Source organism: Hypoxylon trugodes (genome assembly GCF_022578975.1).
Source record: "Hypoxylon trugodes strain CBS 135444 unplaced genomic scaffold F4822scaffold_4, whole genome shotgun sequence".
NCBI classification, from domain to species: Eukaryota; Fungi; Ascomycota; class Sordariomycetes; order Xylariales; family Hypoxylaceae; genus Hypoxylon; species Hypoxylon trugodes.
Window position 1 is genome coordinate 158,829 of NW_026250019.1, and position 20,588 is coordinate 179,416.

At 45.7% G+C, this 20,588-nt stretch overlaps 5 protein-coding genes and 1 non-coding gene across 6 annotated transcripts; 2 read left to right on the forward strand and 4 right to left on the reverse strand.

Annotated features, from left to right (window-relative positions):
- Positions 1-196: 196 nt before the first annotated feature.
- On the reverse strand, positions 197-324 carry F4822DRAFT_t61. The gene has a single exon. It is a non-coding gene; the product is annotated as a tRNA-Sec (tRNA).
- A 4,208-nt stretch (positions 325-4,532) lies between these two features.
- F4822DRAFT_436864 (glycoside hydrolase family 2 protein) lies at positions 4,533-6,797 on the forward strand (the record flags this gene model as incomplete). Its single annotated transcript, XM_051462352.1, has 8 exons — positions 4,533-4,610; positions 4,673-5,141; positions 5,196-5,275; positions 5,338-5,407; positions 5,469-5,628; positions 5,689-6,109; positions 6,160-6,584; positions 6,638-6,797. 8 exons carry the CDS (start codon positions 4,533-4,535, stop codon positions 6,795-6,797), a joined length of 1,863 nt encoding a protein of 620 aa, XP_051315069.1.
- Positions 6,798-7,641: 844 nt separating this feature from the next.
- F4822DRAFT_442663 (uncharacterized protein) lies at positions 7,642-9,216 on the reverse strand. Its single transcript, XM_051463015.1, has 2 exons — positions 8,675-9,216; positions 7,642-8,506 (listed from the first exon to the last, which is right to left on the reverse strand). The coding sequence occupies exons 1-2, from the start codon at positions 9,134-9,136 to the stop codon at positions 7,766-7,768; spliced, it is 1,203 nt and encodes a 400-aa protein (XP_051315070.1). The 5' UTR covers positions 9,137-9,216; the 3' UTR covers positions 7,642-7,765.
- Positions 9,217-10,543: 1,327 nt separating this feature from the next.
- Positions 10,544-11,295, reverse strand: F4822DRAFT_196050 (uncharacterized protein). The gene is made up of 2 exons (XM_051453644.1): positions 11,167-11,295; positions 10,544-11,071 (listed from the first exon to the last, which is right to left on the reverse strand). The coding sequence occupies exons 1-2, from the start codon at positions 11,209-11,211 to the stop codon at positions 10,655-10,657; spliced, it is 462 nt and encodes a 153-aa protein (XP_051315071.1). The 5' UTR covers positions 11,212-11,295; the 3' UTR covers positions 10,544-10,654.
- Positions 11,296-14,442: 3,147 nt separating this feature from the next.
- F4822DRAFT_397783 (NAD(P)-binding protein) lies at positions 14,443-16,112 on the reverse strand. Its single transcript, XM_051457646.1, has 2 exons — positions 14,970-16,112; positions 14,443-14,861 (listed from the first exon to the last, which is right to left on the reverse strand). Exon 1 carries the CDS (start codon positions 16,043-16,045, stop codon positions 14,990-14,992), a length of 1,056 nt encoding a protein of 351 aa, XP_051315072.1. The 5' UTR covers positions 16,046-16,112; the 3' UTR covers positions 14,443-14,861; positions 14,970-14,989.
- Positions 16,113-16,421: 309 nt separating this feature from the next.
- On the forward strand, positions 16,422-19,539 carry F4822DRAFT_442669 (kinase-like domain-containing protein; the record flags this gene model as incomplete). The annotated part of the gene is made up of 10 exons (XM_051463016.1): positions 16,422-16,694; positions 16,809-16,881; positions 16,936-17,105; positions 17,157-17,568; positions 17,623-17,748; positions 17,804-17,868; positions 17,926-17,978; positions 18,040-18,070; positions 18,125-18,139; positions 18,205-19,539. Exons 1-10 carry the CDS (start codon positions 16,626-16,628, stop codon positions 19,537-19,539), a joined length of 2,349 nt encoding a protein of 782 aa, XP_051315073.1. The 5' UTR covers positions 16,422-16,625.
- Between the last annotated feature and the right edge of the window lie 1,049 nt (positions 19,540-20,588).

Sequence of the window (20,588 nt, forward strand, 5' to 3'; positions counted from 1 at the left end):
TCTCTTGATATCAAAAAGAGCGGTGATTCTTGAGGATGTTGTGGGGTTGTATGTATCGAGTAGTTGAAGCGTAATCCGACGACCCCTCCTTGAAGAAGGAATTGATCGATGTCATAGATTTCCAAAGGGGGGACGAAAAAAAAAACAATTGAATAATAAAAAGAAAATTCAAAAAGAGAGGAGATGTCCTTGTGAAAGGACTGGGCCGGAATCGAACCAGCGACCTTCGGAACTGCAGTCCGCTGCTATTAAAGTTGTTAGTATTTAATTTAGAATGTTTTGTAAGGAGTTGAAATCTTACCTCTACCTCTGAGCTACCAGTCCTGGTTGTTGGAAAAAACCAACAAATCAAGGCTGATAAAGCCTAGACGCTTAATCCTCAGCGCACAGCGGGGCTTCCACGTGATTCGGTATGTCCTACGGGCCGTGGACATTTAGCCGATCCCGAAAATCAACTTGGAAAAGGTGCGACAGATATTATATTTGTTTCGTGACTTTACGTAGATCCTACTTCAATAATTGTATGGGTTATACCAAACGATCAATCTGATATCAAAGTTGTATAAGGCAACAGCTCAAATTGTGGTGCTTGTCATATATGTGCATCCTCACGTGTCAAACCTGCTACCCAGGTACTTACCTGTAAATTTGATTGCATTCGCGCCTGCACTTTGAGCTTTTGAATTTGCGGGCAACTACGGCAACGGACAACAAGTAGCAAGTGCCACGGTGACGGCGGCAGAAAATAATTACGTCACCGCCTTTGGAACTGCTATTTATATCTAGCCGATTGAATTCCCAATGGATCCCTTTTCTTTTTCTTCCCCATGCCCCCGGGTGGTGGACTTTTGGATATGTCCTTTCCCGCCACAGTACCAGTACATGGGGACATGTCTATATGTGCTGGTCAATTTTTTGCTACCATCTTCTTCGTCGTATCACCAATTTTTGGAACTTTATCACCTTCAAGTGGTCCTTGTTTTTCATTGAATTCCCAGCCCGGCGCTGCGACTCAAAGAAGGACTTTTGTTTATATGTTGTGAAATTTTATGATACATACATCAAATTCTGCTTTACAACTGGAGTATCTTTTCCCATCCTGGTTCCCTCTAACCTATATGATCAATACCTAGATAGTTATAACAGATTTGATCACGATATTCGACCCCGGAATGATCGAATTTAAGATAATCACCACGCTTAAGAGGCTAGCCATGTAGCATCAATCTCCGAGTTCCCATGTACATTATGGCGCTCCAATAGGCAGCGGACGACGCCGACAGCCCGATCTTGTCTTTATCTGATTATTAACGTTGCGCGTAGGATCCATACTTCCTTTTTCACTTGCAGTATCCATGGATGATGCCATTGGTACCTGAGCGGGTCCGCCAAGTGGTGAAGATTCTTGTTTTCCCATCGTCTTAGCTCAATATAGTTTAAAGAAACATCTAGGCGAGCACTTGGATGACTATTCTATAGCGTGAGGGACTAGAACAGCGGACACCAGATGCGGACCGTCCTCCCGACTTTAAATATTGAAGCTAAAGCAATTCTTACAAGGTTAGGTGAAGCTAAGGTAAGCCGATGTTAAGGAAACATAGAATATAGAAGTTGGAGAAAGGCACGTTTCTGTATTCCCCTCAGCGATGGCTGTAGTTTTGGGAATGGCGTCTTCTTAATTGGGGACAAACATTTGTTAGCTTCGAAGCTAGAAACCCTCGGCTCCGTCAGATGCGGAGAAGCTTCAATTTCCAACATATACCTACGCACGTAAATTTCTATCGTGTACATTGCCCTAGGGTTGGTGCAGAAAAATCACCCTAGCTTGCATGAACCATCTGTTTTCTGTTCTATGTTCGGACAAGTACATTAGGTCTAATTTGTTTAGATATCATTACATAAGCAAGAAGGTCACGATGGTTCATTCAAATGGTCCCAGTGAACTGGGAAGTTGACATTTCGGTAGGTAGATCTTCTGTAAGGATTTTAATATACGAGCACGTGAAATGAAGGGTTTTCTTAAGGTCCTGGCAATCAATTCATTCATTAATTTTTCTTCTTCTAGAATTACACGTCACACCTGCTTAGATCTCGACCAGAAGGATCTGTTTAATTAACGCTTTGTACCTCAGGGATTCCCATGGACTCATTGATGCTGTCCTATCATGTAACCGTCCTATGTAACAATGTAACAATAAACAATAAGTAACTGGGGCCCCGCATAAAAAGTACTCGGTCTAATCTTAAAAAGGCAATTTCCAACACATACCTACAACTAGGTACCTACCCGAGCCGGGGGAACCCCAATTTTCAACGTTGGCGGAATCCACTTTTTGCATTAAGCTTCAATTATTCCCCGCGCTCAGCTTACGTAGTACCTAGGTACAGGGCTGGTAATGGGCCAATTTGTGCTACTGGAGTTAAGTTATTGCCGGTGTACCGAGCCTTGCCGAGAATGTTCAATGTTCTTGCCCAGTTTTCAATATTCCGATCCATCCCATCCCATCTTAGTCTCCATTCTTTTTTTTTTTTCCTTTCTCTTTCTCCTTCCCCTCCTCCACAAACCCTCCACACAATCCTCCACACAACCTTGCTCCGCTTATCTCCTAGTCCTCTCCTCCAGTCCCTCACCTATTCCACACTTTCTAGCCGTACTAGACCCATTAGCACATGGACTTCTCCAACTTTTGTTTTCCATTGGACTCGGCTAGTTCATTTTCCCCTTGTGTCCCCCACATTGTAGCAATGAATTAGATGGTACCTACATACTCGACACCCTCAGGTGCGGAAGACTAGACACTTGAGAGGTAGGGACAGAAACAGAGACAGAGACAAGAGTGAAAAAAACAGTCTAAGAAAGTTGGGGCAATCAAGGCGTGAAATCCTATCAGCCCCAGTCGTAAATTGTCGATCCCCCGCTTCCACCATGTCGATGAATCACTCATCTCACATACTTTTCCCTCACGGCTTACTTTTTTTCTTTTGCTATTACATATGAGCACTCTTTAATAATCTCTGAGGTCATTACTACCTAGCCAAGCCGAGCTAAAAAGTGTCACATAATAATTCTCAGATGTAAGGGAGTTCTATTCATTTATTCTGCCGAGGATGCTGAGGATTGAGGTCGTATCTAATCACGAAGTCCCAGGGTTTGGCACCTTGTCATGAATCCGTCGTCCAAGATACCTTACTTAGTAGCCTTATGCTGCGGAACCTATATGACAGGTTTTTTAGAGCAGCAGGGCCAACGCCAATGCCAACGACAGAACATTCACACATTAACACGAAGAATGGGACCACTAGAGCTAATGCAGATCAGATTCGGTCCTTTTAACTTTGAGGTTCTCGTGACCGCCTGTCATTTATTCTATCTTATTTCTTTATTTTATGGACTGTTGTCGAAGTTCATCTCCGATTCCTACGCTAGCCTCTATACAGTTCTTTTGGGACCCGGCAGTCCGGGGAAGCCTTATACTCGTTGTCTTTCTATATCCCTCCTCTCCACATTGTACATACCTACTTGGGTAAGCCCCAGCGGCACGGACGGTACATCCTGATCGTAACCGCAGAGACGGCCCCAACTACATCGACAAGAACGATACATAATTCATCAATAGGTTTAAGTATCTAATATTCTCCACTGTTCTCGCCTTTACTTTTACCGAGACGAAATGGCTTGGCTTATCTTATGCCGGCTTCCGTATCACTGCGTCTTTCCTACGTGAACATGCAATGCCTAAGGATCCGTAACCCCGGCAGTACATATATGCTTGCTTGTTATTGGAGGTACTTACCTGAGAAGCATGAGCGATATGTACGAGAGCCCGGGAATCTCCATTGGATTCCGACCCTGTTCAGAATCTCATCGAACGTGGGGCTGAGGGGCGGTCACCGACCTTTGGGACCTGAGAGAAACGTCGTTGTCTGCATAACAGCAACACGGGGACTACAGAAGATCGACCGACAATCATATAATAAACACAGCCTCATAAGATCAGCTGTTACACTGCTCCCTATACCCTCGAGCGGGAAGAGCCAAGTGTGTTTCCTGCACAGCTGCAGCTCCAGGGGTCCATAGGTCGAATGAACGAGTACCAAGCCTTTCTGACCTAGCGGTGACGGCGCTAAATTGTCACCATGTCTCTCATTTCCTCGCGTTTGCCATGGGCCAAGTGGACTCCATGTACCTATATCCAAGGCACTAGAAGGTATCCTTTGTCAGGATTAGGAAGGTGAGCAACATTCCAGCCTGGAATGTGCGGAGAATCCCTACCATAGCTTTTGCATAGCTTCTTTGTTGTGAAGCTCCATCGGTAGGTACATTCGTAGGTATGTCGTGCTCTTTGAGATGTCTATTTAAGCCACCGTCGACCTGCCCGCTTCTCTCGTCCACGATGCGCCGATTGTCTTCCGTCTCTCTTAGGATCGTCCTTTGCTTTTGACGAGTCCCCCCCTGGCTTTTCCTGCATCTGGCGGACTGCTTGACTCTCCCATACCAAGCCACAAGCTCGTCGAGAGGAAGTAAACACACAATGCATTCCAACTTGTTTACAAGCCTCTTAACTCTAGTCCCGGTGCTGGGAAACCTCGCACTAGGATATGAGGTCCAGGTCAGCTTGCATTTGCCTTTCTTTGCCGTCGTGAGAGGGACCCAGAGCTTACACTTTCGCAGACTCCTCCGCTTGATACCGATTGGACATACTCCGTCGGGACCGACCCTTGGCCCGAGTATCCCCGTCCCCAGCTCCAACGATCTCAATGGCAGAGTTTAAACGGCATCTGGAAGTGGAAGAACGCATCCTACCCGGGCGAACCTGTCCCAGCCAGCAACAGCTTCCAGCAGGATATCCTGGTGCCATCATGCATTGAGAGCGCCCTCTCAGGTGTCATGCAGATGAACCAGACATATTCGTGGTACCAAACTGAGTTCAAGGTTCCCCAAGGTTACGCGACAAAAAGCCAACGGCTTTTGCTGAACTTCGAGGCTGTGGACTACCAGGCTACTGTCTATGTCAACGGCGATTTGGTTGGAACGCACGTAGGCGGCTACTGGCATTTCAACTTCGACATCACCAAGTACCTTAGTTCCAACGGCACCAACACTCTACATGTCTTCGTATTCGACCCCACAGATCGTGAAGGTAAAGCTACCGCACCACTTTTACCAACGTAGTGATTATTAATCTCCTTTTTAGGCTTCATGATTCCTGTTGGAAAGCAGACTCGTACGCCTTCGCACATCTTCTACACGCCTTGCTCGGGTATCTGGCAGACAGTGAGTCAAGACTCAAAATGAAAACTTTGTCCGGCGCAACATATTAACGTTAGCTCTTACAGGTTTGGCTAGAATCTGTCCCGGAAACATACATCAAGCAGCTTGACGTTATCGCGGACATGTCGGGACAAGGTAAAATTTCTTTGGAGCAAGGATCGCGATGAGCACAGTGCTAACATACTGGCTTTCACAGTCAATGTCACTGTTGGAACTAGCCAAGGTTCCGACCCAGTCACGATCTCTATCGTTGACAGCGACGGCAAGGAGGTCGGCTCCGCAAAGGGCGTCGCTAACAAGCCATTCGACTTCGTTGTGGATTCCCCTGACCTATGGTCTCCGGACTCACCTACACTGTACGTATTTCTTGATTTAGCACTGTCTTTATGATTAGTTTCTAATGGTGGCCCGTGCAGTTACAACATCTCCGTCAAGGTGGGACAGGATAGTGTAACGTCTTACACGGGTTTCCGAACCTTGTCTGTTGGCGAAATCGACGGAGTGAAACGCCCGCTGCTCAACGGCGAATTCATCTTCCAATTCGGCACTCTCGACCAGGGTTTCTGGCCTGATGGTATCTACACACCGCCCAACCGGGAAGCGATGGTTTACGATCTCCAGGTCTTGAAGGATCTCGGTCTTAACATGCTTCGGAAGCACATCAAGGTTGAAAATGCCCTTTTCTACCAGGCTTGCGACCAACTTGGATTGTTGCTCATCCAGGACATGCCATCTATGCCTCTACGAACGCCAGATGCGGATCAACAAGCCGACTGGGAACGTCAGCTTGATATTCTCATCCAGCAACACAAGAACTTCCCTAGCATCTACACTTGGGTATGTAATCCACGCAAAATTGGTTGCGACTTAAAGCTAATGTAAACTAGGTCATCTACAACGAAGGATGGGGTCAAATCACAGACAGCTACTACCCCGAGTTCAACATCACCAACCGTATCAGGGAGCTCGACTCCACCAGATTCATCGACGCTACTACTGGATGGCACGACCACGGCGCTGGTGATTGGCATGATAACCATCACTACGCGAACCCCCAATGTGGCACACCTTTCTACTCTATCCAGTCGACTCCTTATGACCACCAGCGAATCGCCATCCAGGGTGAATTTGGAGGAATTGGCCACAATGTCTCCGCGGAGCACTTATGGAAGGTCGATGATGCTTTCAATTCCATCAACCAGACCTACGAAATCGATCAGGATCTTGATGCCTACAACTACCGTGGTCATCTTCTATTGAGCGAACTCCGCGACCAGATCGAGAAGTACGCTTGCTCGGCAGCTGTATGGACGTAAGTTACCCCCATCACATTCACAGTGAGATATGATAACTAACACTGTACAGGCAAACCACCGATGTCGAAGGAGAAGTCAACGGCTTCCTCACTTACGACCGACGGTTACAACGCACAGACAAGGATCAATGGCGATCCGACATCCAGGCCCTATACGATGCGGCCGCAGCCAGGGGTGGAAAGAAAACGAACAGGAGGATGGTGTTATAAAAGAATATAAAGATATAGATGTTTTAGAGATATCTGCGTGGTATATATAATTCGCTGCATATGGTTTAATGAGTACATGAATATAAGAGCAATCTTACAAACTACGGTTTTCTACGATGGTGTTGTGGTGTTTGCACTGTGTGGAGATGGAATCCTGAGTGACTATCGTCATGCATGTTAGCGACCGCCACGCATAGAGGCATTTGAGCAAGGTGAGTATATCAACCAATGGCATTCGTCTGCCTGGGTATCGCGGTAGGGGTATCTCGTAAAAAAAACCGCTTGCCGCAGAATATACAATGGAACGTGGTACAACACGTCCTAAATCTCATAGTATCCTTTTATTCTTCCAATCCATAGCCCCCTGTCCACCTAAACATATCATAACCTCCACCTTTAACCTAATCCCAATCTATTCCGCTTGTCTTAGTGCGCCTGTCCGATTATTACTACCAGCGCCATGTCTATAATCGGCGCTAAATCGAGTAAGGCGATCCTTAACGAAATGTGAAGCCGGTATCTTAGTCGTCGCAGTTTAAATCTCATCCCAAATGGAACCTTTTAATCCGCAAATATCCAAGTCTAGCCGTTGTTTATATGTGCTGTTGCTCCGGTATAAAGTCCAGCACCATGTCGCGGTTCTGCTACCAAGGCGCCATTGCGATTGTTATCGCCTCAACAGAAAAATCCCCAATACCCTCCATTATCACCTAAGCTCCGCCGTGGGTATCCACGGGGCAGTGTGTGGTTTCTATTCCTTCCAGTTCAAAGCAATCCCACACACTGACCCGTGGGTGACGACTTCAAGTAATTTCCTCGATAAATTTTTCTTTAGATTGTTCGTCGTCGTCACTATCACCCGTATCCTGTGTTCCACTAGGTTCGGCTTGCGCGTTCTCCTGGGCCCGCCTGTCGTTACATCGAAGTATAGGCTCCTTCAGGTCCTCGTTTGTGGCCCATTTGTTTTCCTAATCAAATGCGGCGCGCATGAAGAACGGGAGTATATGATCGGCCTCCTCACTACCCCAGCAATCGTCTATATTCTGTTTGAAGGCGTCTACTTGGTGGAGCTTATATTCTGCTCCCGGGAGCTCGGCGAGAGTCGACATGGTCTCTAGGACGGCGAATTCCCTTTCGGCTTCGGCTATGAATTGGTCTCGCATCTTGCGCATTTTCTTGGCTCTGGACTCATCTGCGAACACCACCGCCAGTCGATGCACATCCTTCATGTAGTCATCGTAATGTTCGAGACTAAAGGACGCTTCGAATCGACCAAAGTGACAGACGGTGTTTCGGAGATACGTCATATTAGATATTCTGTGCTCGACCTCGCGCTCGCACTCATGCCCTTCGATAGTGATAGAGTCGGGAAACATTATGAATAGAGAGTTTTCCATCTCTATCCTGCCGAATCGAATCTCACTTGGTTCCCTGAATACTTTGCTGTGCGTCTGCAAATGTTTTCGTAGCCCGTAGAAGACGATCTCTTGAGCTTCTTTTAATGCGCGCTTCAAGAAACTTTCCTTTACTCTGCTCCTGACAGGAGCAATGCGTAGGTGGATCGCGATGCCCCTGCCGAGTTCGGTCTTTTCCGCCAGCTGATCTTGGACGGTTTTGACTAGGGTGATGTCCTCGTAGTTGGGCGGTTGTTCGACTTCCGGGTACTTGGGCCTGTCGTCGAGCTCCCAGCTGCAGCTGGTATCCTTCCACTATAATAATGAGTGTCAGTAATTATTTTATATTTTAATGGGAGATTTTTCAATTTTTCAATGTGTTCCCCGGGAGTGAAAGCCAACACGCCTCACTAGGATTAGGTAGGCAAATTTCACCCCCGAAAGCAATTATAAAGGGGTAGTGAATAACTGAAAATTACATACGCAATCCCATTCTAGTTCTTCTGTCCAATTAGTGTTCCGATTATACCTAATCGGTTCACGGGACTTTATCCACGTCGATGCCGTGCTTTGCATATAGCTCGGCTGGTACCAGGATAAGTGGCGATTTAATGGTACCAGCTCGCCGTCTTTGAAAGTGGATAACCCGGTTTGACCACCTTTTATGAGTATGCGTCCCTCCGGGCCGGTCGGGGCGGTTTCTTTCTTCTGGATGGACGGTTCGATACTTCGATTTCGCGAAGCAGCCGTGACTTTAAGATAGCCCTTCTCTGTGTTGGATGATCGAGTGCTTACTGGTCTGGGGGGTGGCGTACCCTGTTTTCGAAGCTTCGATGTAAGCCGGGCCATTTCGGCCTTTAACTCGTCATTTTGTCGTGTAAGATACTCGATCTTCTCCTTGGCGAGGCCTAGCTCGTGGGCCACTGGGTGTATAGGCTTGCCCATTTTGACGATCCTCGCGATTTGCTATTACAAATTTCGGTTGTATTGTAGTTGTATCCTATTCCTGAATAGGTCCTGGTTGGGTATGATCGTTTCAGGGAAGGATTCGTGTATGAAAAGAAAGGATTGTGTGGGAAGAATTTCTCATATCTATAAGAAGTACCATCAGGAGTGACTGTAGAGCCGAGAATAGTGCCATATTTGTTTGTTCCACCTGCTGGGGTGATTTTGCACTGTACTCGCGATGGTGGAGACAGTGCGTATTGGTAAGGAAAGTGCTCGATATCTAGTATTTTACTAGCACTCTTCACAGTTAAAACAGTTAAGCAAACAACAAATTTCTGTAAAGGAAAAATTACAGTAAATGGGGTCATATCCTAGATGAAGCCTTGCACCGTGTGCAAACAGTATGTGACGATGCCCTGGGCTCCCCCCCCTTTTCCCTCTCATCCCTCTCAACTCTAAAATTTCCCGCATCTCTCAATGTGAGTACCCAATTGATACCAACAACGGCGTATATATGTAGCGCGAAATAGAAAAAGATGATTCCAAGTAATTTATGAATCTAATTTCCTTCCCGACCCTCCATATAGTCCCCATCCCCAAGCCATGATAGTTCCCCGCGATTGCTCAGAACTACCAAAAATCCTCTGCCCTTATGGATACACCGAATTCTTCGAATGCTCGTTCCTCTCCGTAACGGAGGAAAACGTGCAACCACCCTCGGTCTTTAGGCGTCGCTATTCTGGAGTCCCAGTCGAGGACGCCGCGCGCAAGTGCCGGGTTCTCCTGCCAATCCCCGCTGTAGACTTCATCCACTTGGCGCTTAAACGCCTTAATGTGGTGCTCCGAGTAATCTTCGGGGTACGGTAGATTGGCTTGGATCGTCGCAGCTTCCAAGAGGGCTTCTTCCTCCTCCGCCTCGGCTATAAATTGGTCGCGTAGTTCTCGCATCCTCTTGGCCATGTCCTCGTCCGCAAATACGATTGCAAGGCGCTGTACTGTTTTCATGTGCCAATCATATTGATCAAGGGGGTACGTGGAACTTAATCCATGGAAATGTGACATCAAGTTCCTGAGTGGTGCGATCTGCTCCGTGACGTTCTCGAAGAAGCTCTTTGAATACCTGCGGTTTTCGATGGTCACCTTGGAAGGAAAATCAACGAATAGAGTACCCTGTATATCAGACCTCCCGAACTGGACCTCATAGACTCCATTGTATCTTTTCCTATGCGTAGGGACATACTTTTGGATGCCGTGGAATAAGATCTCCTTGGCCCGTTGGTGGGCGGTGTCCATGTACCTGAAAATAACCTCGCTATCAATCGGAATAGGCCTGAGGCGTCTTTCAAGGTCCCTAACAAGCTCTGTCCCTTCTACCAGTTCATCCTGGATGCTTCTTTCGGGGGAACTGCTCTCGTTCGGAATTGATTCTGGAATTTGCACTTCGATGTGCTCCTCCCGGGTTTCGGGTTCGTCGGTGCCGCTCCGCCCTTCCGATTCAGTTGAATCATCCCTCCGCTACAGGTGTTTGTAAGGGAGCATGGCCCAGCACCGTCTATTCGCCGACGACACAGTGGAAGACATGTATCTTTGTTCGGGTCCAAAGTAGTCTCTCTTCAACTCTATAAGTTTACCGTCGTCATATCTAGCCGCACCGCGCCAACCGATCTTTACGGTTTCGTATTTCTTCGGGTTGGGTGAATTTTCTTGGATAGGCGCGATGCTGCTTCGTGTTTGTGACGCAACTGTTGTCCTGAGGTAACCCGGTTCAGTGTCGGCTTGTCGGGTAGGGGGCGTTCGACGGCTTGATGCTCGCGGTAACGAAACATCATGGCGACGTAAAAGTGTTTTTAGCTGTAACGTTTCCGCCTTCAGCTCACGATTTTCTTTAGTGAGCTGCTCGACCCTTTCTTTCGCAAGCACTAATTCGTGGGACTATAGTGGCGCTTGTCAGCAATTGTCATAGGATAACATTTCAACTCTCGAAAACAAGTCTCGGAAATAAGGACTCTAGGGGAGGAAATCCTTACTCGTGATATAGGTGGAAAGGGGTAATAAAAAACTGAAAAACACATACTGCCGAACCAATGGACTTGCCCATGTGTGACGAACCTATGCCTCAGAGAGGTATAGTTGTTGCTGGATTGACTAATCCGGGGTGTCTTGATTTGAAGGTAACAGTATCAATAGTAGGTCAAGTGATCAAATAGGTTCTGTTCGTCAGAGAGGCTTGGAGTCCTCTCACTATACTCGAAAGAATAGTCTTAGATTGATAACTAAAGAGCTATGGAAAGAGCGACTGGATACATAGGGAATCTTTGGTAGTTTATATAGTTTAATATCCTCCTCTTTTATCCCTTTCTGCTCTGACTTGCTCTGTTCTGCTCTGTCACCCCACAAGAGCAGAAATTCCCCATCCGGGGTTTTGCCGTGATTGGCCCTTCTCCGTTCATTGTAATGCAAGGGTTGGTTTGTGACACCATGGTGACGATGGTAGGAATAGTATTCTTTTAGAATTGATTATATATAGCCAGTTTCGCTATAGTGATAGTCGAAGACTTTTCTTGGATATATGGTTATCCGAAATGGCCAACGCTGAGCGATAATGACGTCGAGAGTTATTGTTGTCGAGTGTGATCGCGGTTGAGTCGTTATGGTCGAATTGTAGAGAAATTCGTGTGTTAGAAGGAATTCTGTACACGAAGAGGAAGCCTATACAGAGAGGAGCTGTATCCTTTATAGAAAAGAATCTCCAGGAGTGGTGGTAAAATCGAGCACAGTGCCATTGTGGCTTGACCCGCCTCTACGGCTCAAGTGACTGTACTATTGTGATTCTGTACTGTGCTCGCGGTAGTGGGGACAGTAAAAATCGCTGAAGGAAGTGTCTGGTACTACTAATATTGTTTGCGTATAGATAGATAAGTAATGGAAGGGTGAAAAGTAGTATCATTACAGGAAATGGCACAGTATTATAGCCTAGATAAAGCATTACACTATGCGTAGGTGAATAGTAAGATGTAGTGCATTATGCTTAAATCCAGAATATCCTAGTATCTCTTCATTTTTAGTTTTCTATACTGGATAATGTCTTGGCCTTCTCTATCCAATATTCTCTATACCCATCTCACTGATAAGCGTGGAATTATGCAGTCATCTCCAAAAGACACTCCGTTGCTTGGATCACTAGCGCTGGACTCTGTGGGAACTGAAATCTCGGCAGGAACCTCGTTGATGACTCCCTCCGTTCCGTAGATACCGCTAGGGCCAGCGTCTCCAGCCATATTCTAAGGATTACTGGGCCCAGCCTCCTCACGCGTATCTTGGGTCCCGTTGGGGTCCGCCTCTCCGTTCTGATACCTCTCCATCGCCTCCCTATTCTTCTTCTTCATATTAAAGTATAGAACTGCCTCCTCTCGGTCTCTATAGGTAGCCCACTTTCTGTCCTAGCCGAGGCTAGCACGTTTAAGGGCTGGGGCTATATCGTCCTTATCGTCCCAGCAATCTTCTAAGCTACGTTAGAACACCCTCGTTTGGTATAGAGCGTATTCTTCAGCCCCTGGAAGCTCAGCCAAAAATGACATGTTTTCTAGTAAGTCGTATTCTTATTTGACCTCGGCTAGGAATAGGTCCCGGAGCATTCGGAGTCGTTTGGCCTTGCACTCGTCCTCAAAGAGCACCGCTAGATCTTAGACGTACTTTATGTAGTAGTCATAGCGATCTAGACTGTAGGATGATTCAAATCAGACTTCCAAAAGCCCTAGAAATATACGCTCGTAATTCAGGATATACTTCTTTGCTTCTTGAAACACTATGTACTTCGCCGGTTAGAAGGCACACACTATGGGTCTGTATGTAACCAAGTAAGAAAGGGGGGAGGTACTTCTCAGTTGGGTGTATATATAAATATTAATTGTACGTAGAGCCTCAAATGTGAACAATATTATAACTACTTGTTAGGACTCTTGCTGTTTTTCACGCTTAGAGAGCTTAGAAAAAAATAATGGTGTAAAAAAGTGGTATCTACCCAAGTAGCTACTACGGTAGACAGTTCCGAATCCCAAGTGAAATACTTCATTATGTTGCGTATGGTGGACAGTACCACTTATATACGGTTATCTCCACCGTAACATCTTCGACGGCGGTCGCTTCACTATCGCTATCGCTGCTGTGAGGCGTTTCGCTGGAAGGCTGCTCGGTAGCTGTGGGTGAGGGTGTTGTGCTGTAACATGTTCCTATCCATGATTCCGGTAACCTGTTCACGGGATCGGGACGGCGATAGTCCCAATCAATCGCTGCTTCTCTGAATCCAGGCGGCATTTCTGCAGCAGTGCTTCTGTAGGAGTCACCATAACAATATAGGACGTTTGGCTTGAACATTCGTATTTGTTGTGGTTTATAAGGCTTAGGGGACGGGAGCCCTATTTTGATAGGCGTATTTTGTTGTTGTTTTTTCGTGGGAGACTCGTTATCGCTTCGATTACGAGAAGCAACTGTGCTCTAGAGATAACCTCTTGTACAGTCGACTCGTGGAGTTATTTGTTGGCGACGTTCTGGCCTTAGTACGGGTACGTTATGTCTTTAGCTGCGAGTTTTCGACCTCAAGCTCATGATTGAGGCGCGTAAGCTCATCAATCTTGGCCTTCGCCCGGCTAAGCTCATGAAATACAGACGCAATGATTATAGGCATGTTGAAAGGATTGGATGAAATATCGTGCACTGATGTGGGTGTCGATGCTATTGGAATCGAATACCGGTTGCTAGAAGGTACGTGGGTAAAGATAGAAAGACTGTCGTGAGTGACTCAGTTGTAGATGGAGAGGAAGAGTATTCTATAAACCAAAAGAGAAGAGAAAATATGGATGGACATTCATATAGAAACCATCTCCCTAGTGATCGTATACCCGGGAACAGTGCCATATCATCGCTTGACCCACTCATCGTAGCTTGAGTAACTGGAATTTCCTGACCTTGCACTGTATTCGCGCTAGTGGGGACAGTGTGCAGTGACAAGGGTGGATCTGACACTATTCCGAGTATTAGTTTATGTTGTTTGCGCGTAGTGACTAAGGGTGAAAAACGAGGAAGGCACTCGACACCCCTCCGAAGGATAACCAGCCATCCTTGTTCGCGTACAGTATTGAATGCAAGTACCTGTATATTCTAGCACCCCTAAGGGGCCATAGACAGCCATAAGTCACATGGCCAGTCAGATCCTGCGGGGGTTTTCACTTGATATCACCTATGTGATTTGCACCCAGCTGCCGACCTAGTTGCCTAAGTATCTAGCATCGATATCTATTGCAAAGTGAAGAATAGAAATATTTTGAGAATAGGGGAGGTGCGGCTCGCATTCTGATATTTATAATACGATACCTAAGGGGTTTGCTTTATCGCTACACGTAGCTTAAGACAAACTAAATAGTTTGTATAACATCTCCTTGAGGTTGTGGCCCATGCATACCTACCTAGGTAGGTTCCTAAGGAACTAAGATACATAGTACCTCCTAGATACCTTGCCCTCACACTGTATCCATATAGATAGGTATCTTCCATGTAGAGTTCTGAGTTTGCGATGGTTGATGGCAAACATCGTGGAAGCACTTTACTATCTGGATAATGCGATTGGGGACACACCGTGCGATTTACCGCTTGAAAACACGCGATATCGTGGTGCTTCCATCTTCATTGCCTCATGCATCTTCAAGAAATCAATGTCATATTTGATCTTAAAGGTATATTAGCATATTTATTTCGCAAATATTTTGATTGCTACTTATGGTTCATATTTAGCTACTGAGGTACATGATCTCGTAGGTATTCATTTCATACATACCTAGGTAGTTAGCCCATACTTCAACTGGAAGGTATGTTCCCTAAATATCCTTTAAATGCCAGACGATCTACATTCTCATTCAAGATAAAAGGTAGTTCGTCCTGTATAAGGCTCTGTTTCCAACTCTTCTCAACAGGGTTCCAGCCTAGTCGGCGTAGCCTAACAGCGCGGCATCGACTACTCAGTCCCAACATGGCGTCCGTAAAGTGTGAGAATAGGTCTCCGTAGGTCTCGGGTGGGAAGGCACGTGGGTTCGGATCCGAAATAAGCTTAGACCTATGAAGTTCCGCACCGATAATCACGGCTATATCCTTGAAGCTTGGTTCGTTTTCCTCAGAAGCCTCGTAGAAATAGTAAGGGTTCTTGAGTATGTTTGGATTATTGGCTGGTGTCGACTCTAGGTGATGTAGAAGTGCCACGTAACCTCGCGCTAGGTCGCTCACGTGGACGTTACTTGAGACGTTGAGGCCGGTACCCACGTGTCCGGAGTACCCGTGCTTAAGGGCAGAACGAATGAGCGTCGGGATCTGGGCTGAGAGTCGACCGTGCTTTGGGTTAAGGCCGTAAATAGTTGGAGGGATCATGATAGCTATTTTGGCCTTTTCACCAAGTTGGGTTTGTGCCCTAAGGATGGCGAGATCGACTTGTCGATGAGGGGCATCATTAGGAACTGAATTTATCTTTGACGCGACGCTATCGCTGTACACATTATCACTCTTATGGTTTCCCTTAGCCTTGTCGTCAACCACGCATACCCCGGAGGTATGGATGAAAATGGTATGGAGGTCCTGCTCAGCTCGTTGTTGGATGGCATCTAAAACAGCCTCTACACTTGGGAGATGGTCTGCGGTAGCCGTATGTATGATGATGTCGTGAGCAGCGGCGTATTTCGTGAGTAAAGGCTTATCGTTTAAGTCCCCAAGAACTGTCTCTGCTCCCGAAGTTTCGATCTGATCAGCATAACTTTGCCTCCTGACTAACCCAGTGATTGTATAGTTTTCCTTGACTAACTCATCGAGCACACTCCAACCGATAAACCCAGGTCCAACGATGAAAACTTTCTTTCCGTAAGTCATCTTGTATAGGCATTGGAGCTGATTGTATCTAGAAATTCGGGGGGTTGGGTGTGGGGTTGGATTATGATGAATGGGGGTTGTGTTACATACCTCCTAGGTACCTACGAATACAAGTTGATGTGTATATTCTCACGTTACACCTATTTAATCATAGATCCGAAACAATTAGATTGTCGTCCAATCATTAGTCTTGTGCATCCTCGTGGCGCTCCTCGATCTTCACTATAGCAGACTTGATTGGGGAGAATGGCGTAACTTCAACAGCCACCACAGACGCACGACGCCGACACCGCAGTAGTAAAAAGCATCATAAATTCATAAATTCAAAAATCCTATCGTCGGTAATAACGACATAAAGGTCCCAAGGGCGTCAGATGGGACCCCTGAAAACGGTTACGGTTTGATACGTACAACGATCTTATGTTCGGTTGGATTTTTATTTCTGTTTATTTATTATTCTGATGATGTCCCTGCGCATAAAGAAAATTATCTAGTTGAGCGTATCTTGTAGCTCCTCTATCCTCCCCTATATTTGTAATACAAAGAGCACCACGTTCTATGTCTAGTTCCGGTATCATTGATGAGCTGCTCATTGTTTCCTTTCTCTCAGTACCCACCCAATAAACCCCAAAATGAGCTTTATAAGGAAGTAAGTTTGACATTACTAAAAATGTTTCGTAGATTTGTAAATGATCATACCTGTCTCTTGCGACCCAAAAGGAAACTTCAGAAGTACGAACTAACATATAACAAATTGAAATAGGAAGGGGAATTAAAAATGGCCGAAATGTTGAGAAATTTAGGATCCTATTGGAAGACTGACGTTTTCCCTGGATGTAAGTGTAGTAAAAGGTATCTATAAGATCATATGTTAATCTCTTGCTTCTTAGTACTACACTTAGACTCGAATCAAAATCAGGTATCACTGGACGATCACTTCAAGCGAGCTCAAGCCTTACGGGCTCAGGCCCAAAGCACCTTTGAGGCTTACGAACAAGGCCGTGGCAGCTTAAGATACAAACGAGTTTTCCGTATAGACGAATATGCAATGACGTTAATCGTACGTAAATTATTTCAAATCTATTCGGAAACCTAGTACTGACTTGTATAGTGGTCTTTACACAACGATGTAGGCGCCCAAGTTCAGGACATAGCTATGAAAATTCCCATACAAAGAAACACCCCTACACAGAGTCTACAGGAACAGTGGTCCGGGAACCAACACCTTGTAGCGGCGCGCAATGATTATGATTGGATGGAAGCCTTGCAGGGCCACGAGCACATCGTACAGCTCGTTAATATGGAACCTCATGTACGGTATCGCGTAGGAACCACATTCTATAACACGACGAGCCAAATTCCCATTGTGATCGTCATGGAAGCGTTGCAGAAATGCAGTCTTTTGGACCTTATTGAAAGGATCAATCATGCAAGATGGTGGAACGAGACGCACCCAGAACCAGGGTACCAGCATAGGTTGGAATATATTCCAAACCGTATACTATGGAGACTTTTGCTGTGCAGTGAGTGGCCACCAATATAAAGCTTTCACAAGTCACGCCACTGACATATTCCAGTGCTCAGATCCATAGCCGGCTTAGCCTATCCTCGATCCGAGGATGTAGAAGTTTATCGCGAAGGTATACCAGCAATGGATACGGGGCCGCAACTCGCAATACACGGCAATATTAACCCATCAAACTGTTACGTCCCGCCAACATTCCCACACAACAATACGTTGTAGCTAACAATATACAGTTCTTATCGGAGAGAAATCCAACCCATATGTTGACACAGAACATGTCTTTAATCCAACTCTTAAGGTCTGTCATCTTCTCACTTCGTCTAAACACAGACTACTGACGATGGTTATATTGTAGTTGTTTAACTTCTCAACGGCGACGTTATGGGATGACTCTTGGAGCGACATAACGTATGAAAATACCAATCCTAACTTTGACCGAACACCCGTAGCTAATTTCTCCCCTACACAGTAAGGAGTTGAAAATTAAAAATGGAAATCCCGTAAGTAATAATGATGTTGACCCTTATACACCGGCTCATACTAAACGTTATTAGACATGGTTAGCACCTGTATGTTATATGATGCTCCTTCGCTGTTATGGCTGTAATTTACATCGTATTTTTTTTTTTTTTAGGAACAACTCGACCCAACCCGGGCGCGTGTAGATCCGATCGGACCGGCGCTGAACATATATGGGATTGGGATTACTATGTTCAATCTCATAACATTAAGAACACCAAGCCGAGGCTGGTTACCTCGGTATCGCGTAACTGAGCAGCCGCCTGCTACATTTAGTACGTGGGGTTGGCCTTTACTACCAAGTACTGAGTACAGACCGTCGGAGCTCATTGAGTTGGTCGATCATCAACTACGTATTCTAGTTGCGCTTTGCATGGCTGACAGCCCAAATCAACGTCCGGACCTAGGAGCACTCCTTGAGACGACAATAATTAGAATCGAACAATTAGACAGACAAGAAGGGGAGGCCTCTCCGGACCCTGAAAGGTTTCCGGCTTTAAACGAAAGTGACGATCTACTAACAAGATTCTACGTTGATTACTTCACTGACCCCCCCTTTCCGTCTGACCCGTACGAGGCATACTGGGAAGGAGGGGATGCAGCATGGAATCAAGTGGTCGGGCCGGCGCCAGGACCACAATCGTACGGATACCCGCCTTCTGGGCCTTCAGGGCATCAGCCACAGGATAATACACAGCAGTATTATTCTGCTCTCAAGCCTGTAGCGCCTCGACATCAGCGTAGACCACTCGCAACAGCTGCACCAAAGCATGCATCTCAACTTCCAACAGCTACTAAAACCAAACCGGTTCGACGATATCGTGTAGGTCGGTCTCCGTCGCCTGTACGGCCCAAAACACCCCCGCAATCGCAACCGCAACCGCAACAGCATACACCTATATACTCGTCGCCTAGCCCGCCTGCTGCTTCTGCTGCCTTACCCCCATGGCGCAATCCAAGGCGCAAACCCCGATATCCGTCTGCTCTGGATTACTCAGAGACTAAGCAACAGAAAACGATTAGTGATGTGCGAATGGCAGGCATAGGAACATCACCAGCAAGCGTGGGAGGGAAAACGACAAGCACGGTAGCGGCGAAGGGGAGTGTGGAACCGATTACAATAGGCAGTTCGCCGCTGCAAAGCGCTAGCTCGATAGAGATAGGTTTGGGATGGTCCGGCTCAGAAGACGATTACTCCGATTTGGAGACCTTCAAAGATGAAATGCTTGCAGCAATACAGAAAATGCCATCAAAGGAGGAATCTCTCGTAGCAAATCTAAGTGTAGATTCGGTTACAGATTCAACTTATAGCCAAGTGCAGTCAGAATTGAACCTGGTAGGACCAGACCGCCGAAATGCCGGTGGTGGTGGACTCAAGAAGGTTTCAGGGATACAGGATTTACGGAGTGTATACATGACAAAAGGAAACGAGGACGATATATATGATTAACTGTAGGATTTAAGTATGGGAACTAGAGGATCTGTGTTTGAAACCAAGATAGTGTAACGTTACTGTAATACATAACAATGTTTTAAATGAGAATAAAATCTTACATATAGGTGAAAAATCGAGATAACATCCTATCAAAAACATACTAATGCAGGCTTTATATCACCCTGCACCCCCTCAGGGATGCAGTGCTTTAATTTACAAATGGTATAGTAATTAGCAATTACCGAAATATTTTCAGTTGCGCCTAAATCCCATATAATCGTAGGTACCGGGTCTAAAATAAATATTGATTTAATTAAGAAATCCACCATAGTATATAAAAGTTTATACAAATTATATAGCATTGGATATATTGCAAATTAATGAACCATTTGTAAATTAAAGTGCTACACCTCCTAGGATACAGAGGTGATATAAAGCCTACACTAATAAGGCATGTAAGATAATGTTAGGTAGATTATCATCACATTACAATGTATCTCTAGGTAGGTAATTTAAGTACCTAGGTACATAGACGGTTGTAAAGCCCTATCATATGTTTGAAATACATAAACAGTATTATTGAAGAGACTTTGGATTGTAGAGATGTATCTCTGGATAGTATCTCCGGATGAGTCTAACCGCTTTGGATCGTAACAAGAACCCCTTTTATGTAGACCCACTTTACGGCCCCTATAATACGAAGGTAGCATACCACAAAAGAAACAAGCGCAGTTGGTACAGATTAAAGGGCTGTGTCAAATAACTATTAACACAGTGTGGTACCAGATACCCCAAGAGTGTCCGTAGGATTCGTATTTTTTTGAGAGGCGTAAATGTATGGTATGAGGACGCCTTCAGATGCCGGTGGCGCCCCGATGTTATACTAAGTTAGTACTAGTCCTTCATCTGTTACTTAGAAGTGTTACTAACGTTACATAAATTCTGAAATTCTTATTTGCTAGAGTAGAAAAAAAGGCGTTAGACTAGCGCGTACTGCTGCCTGGCTACAGTAGTTCCCGAGGTTCTGCAAGCTTAACTTAATCCTTAATCATGAAGTACCTAGT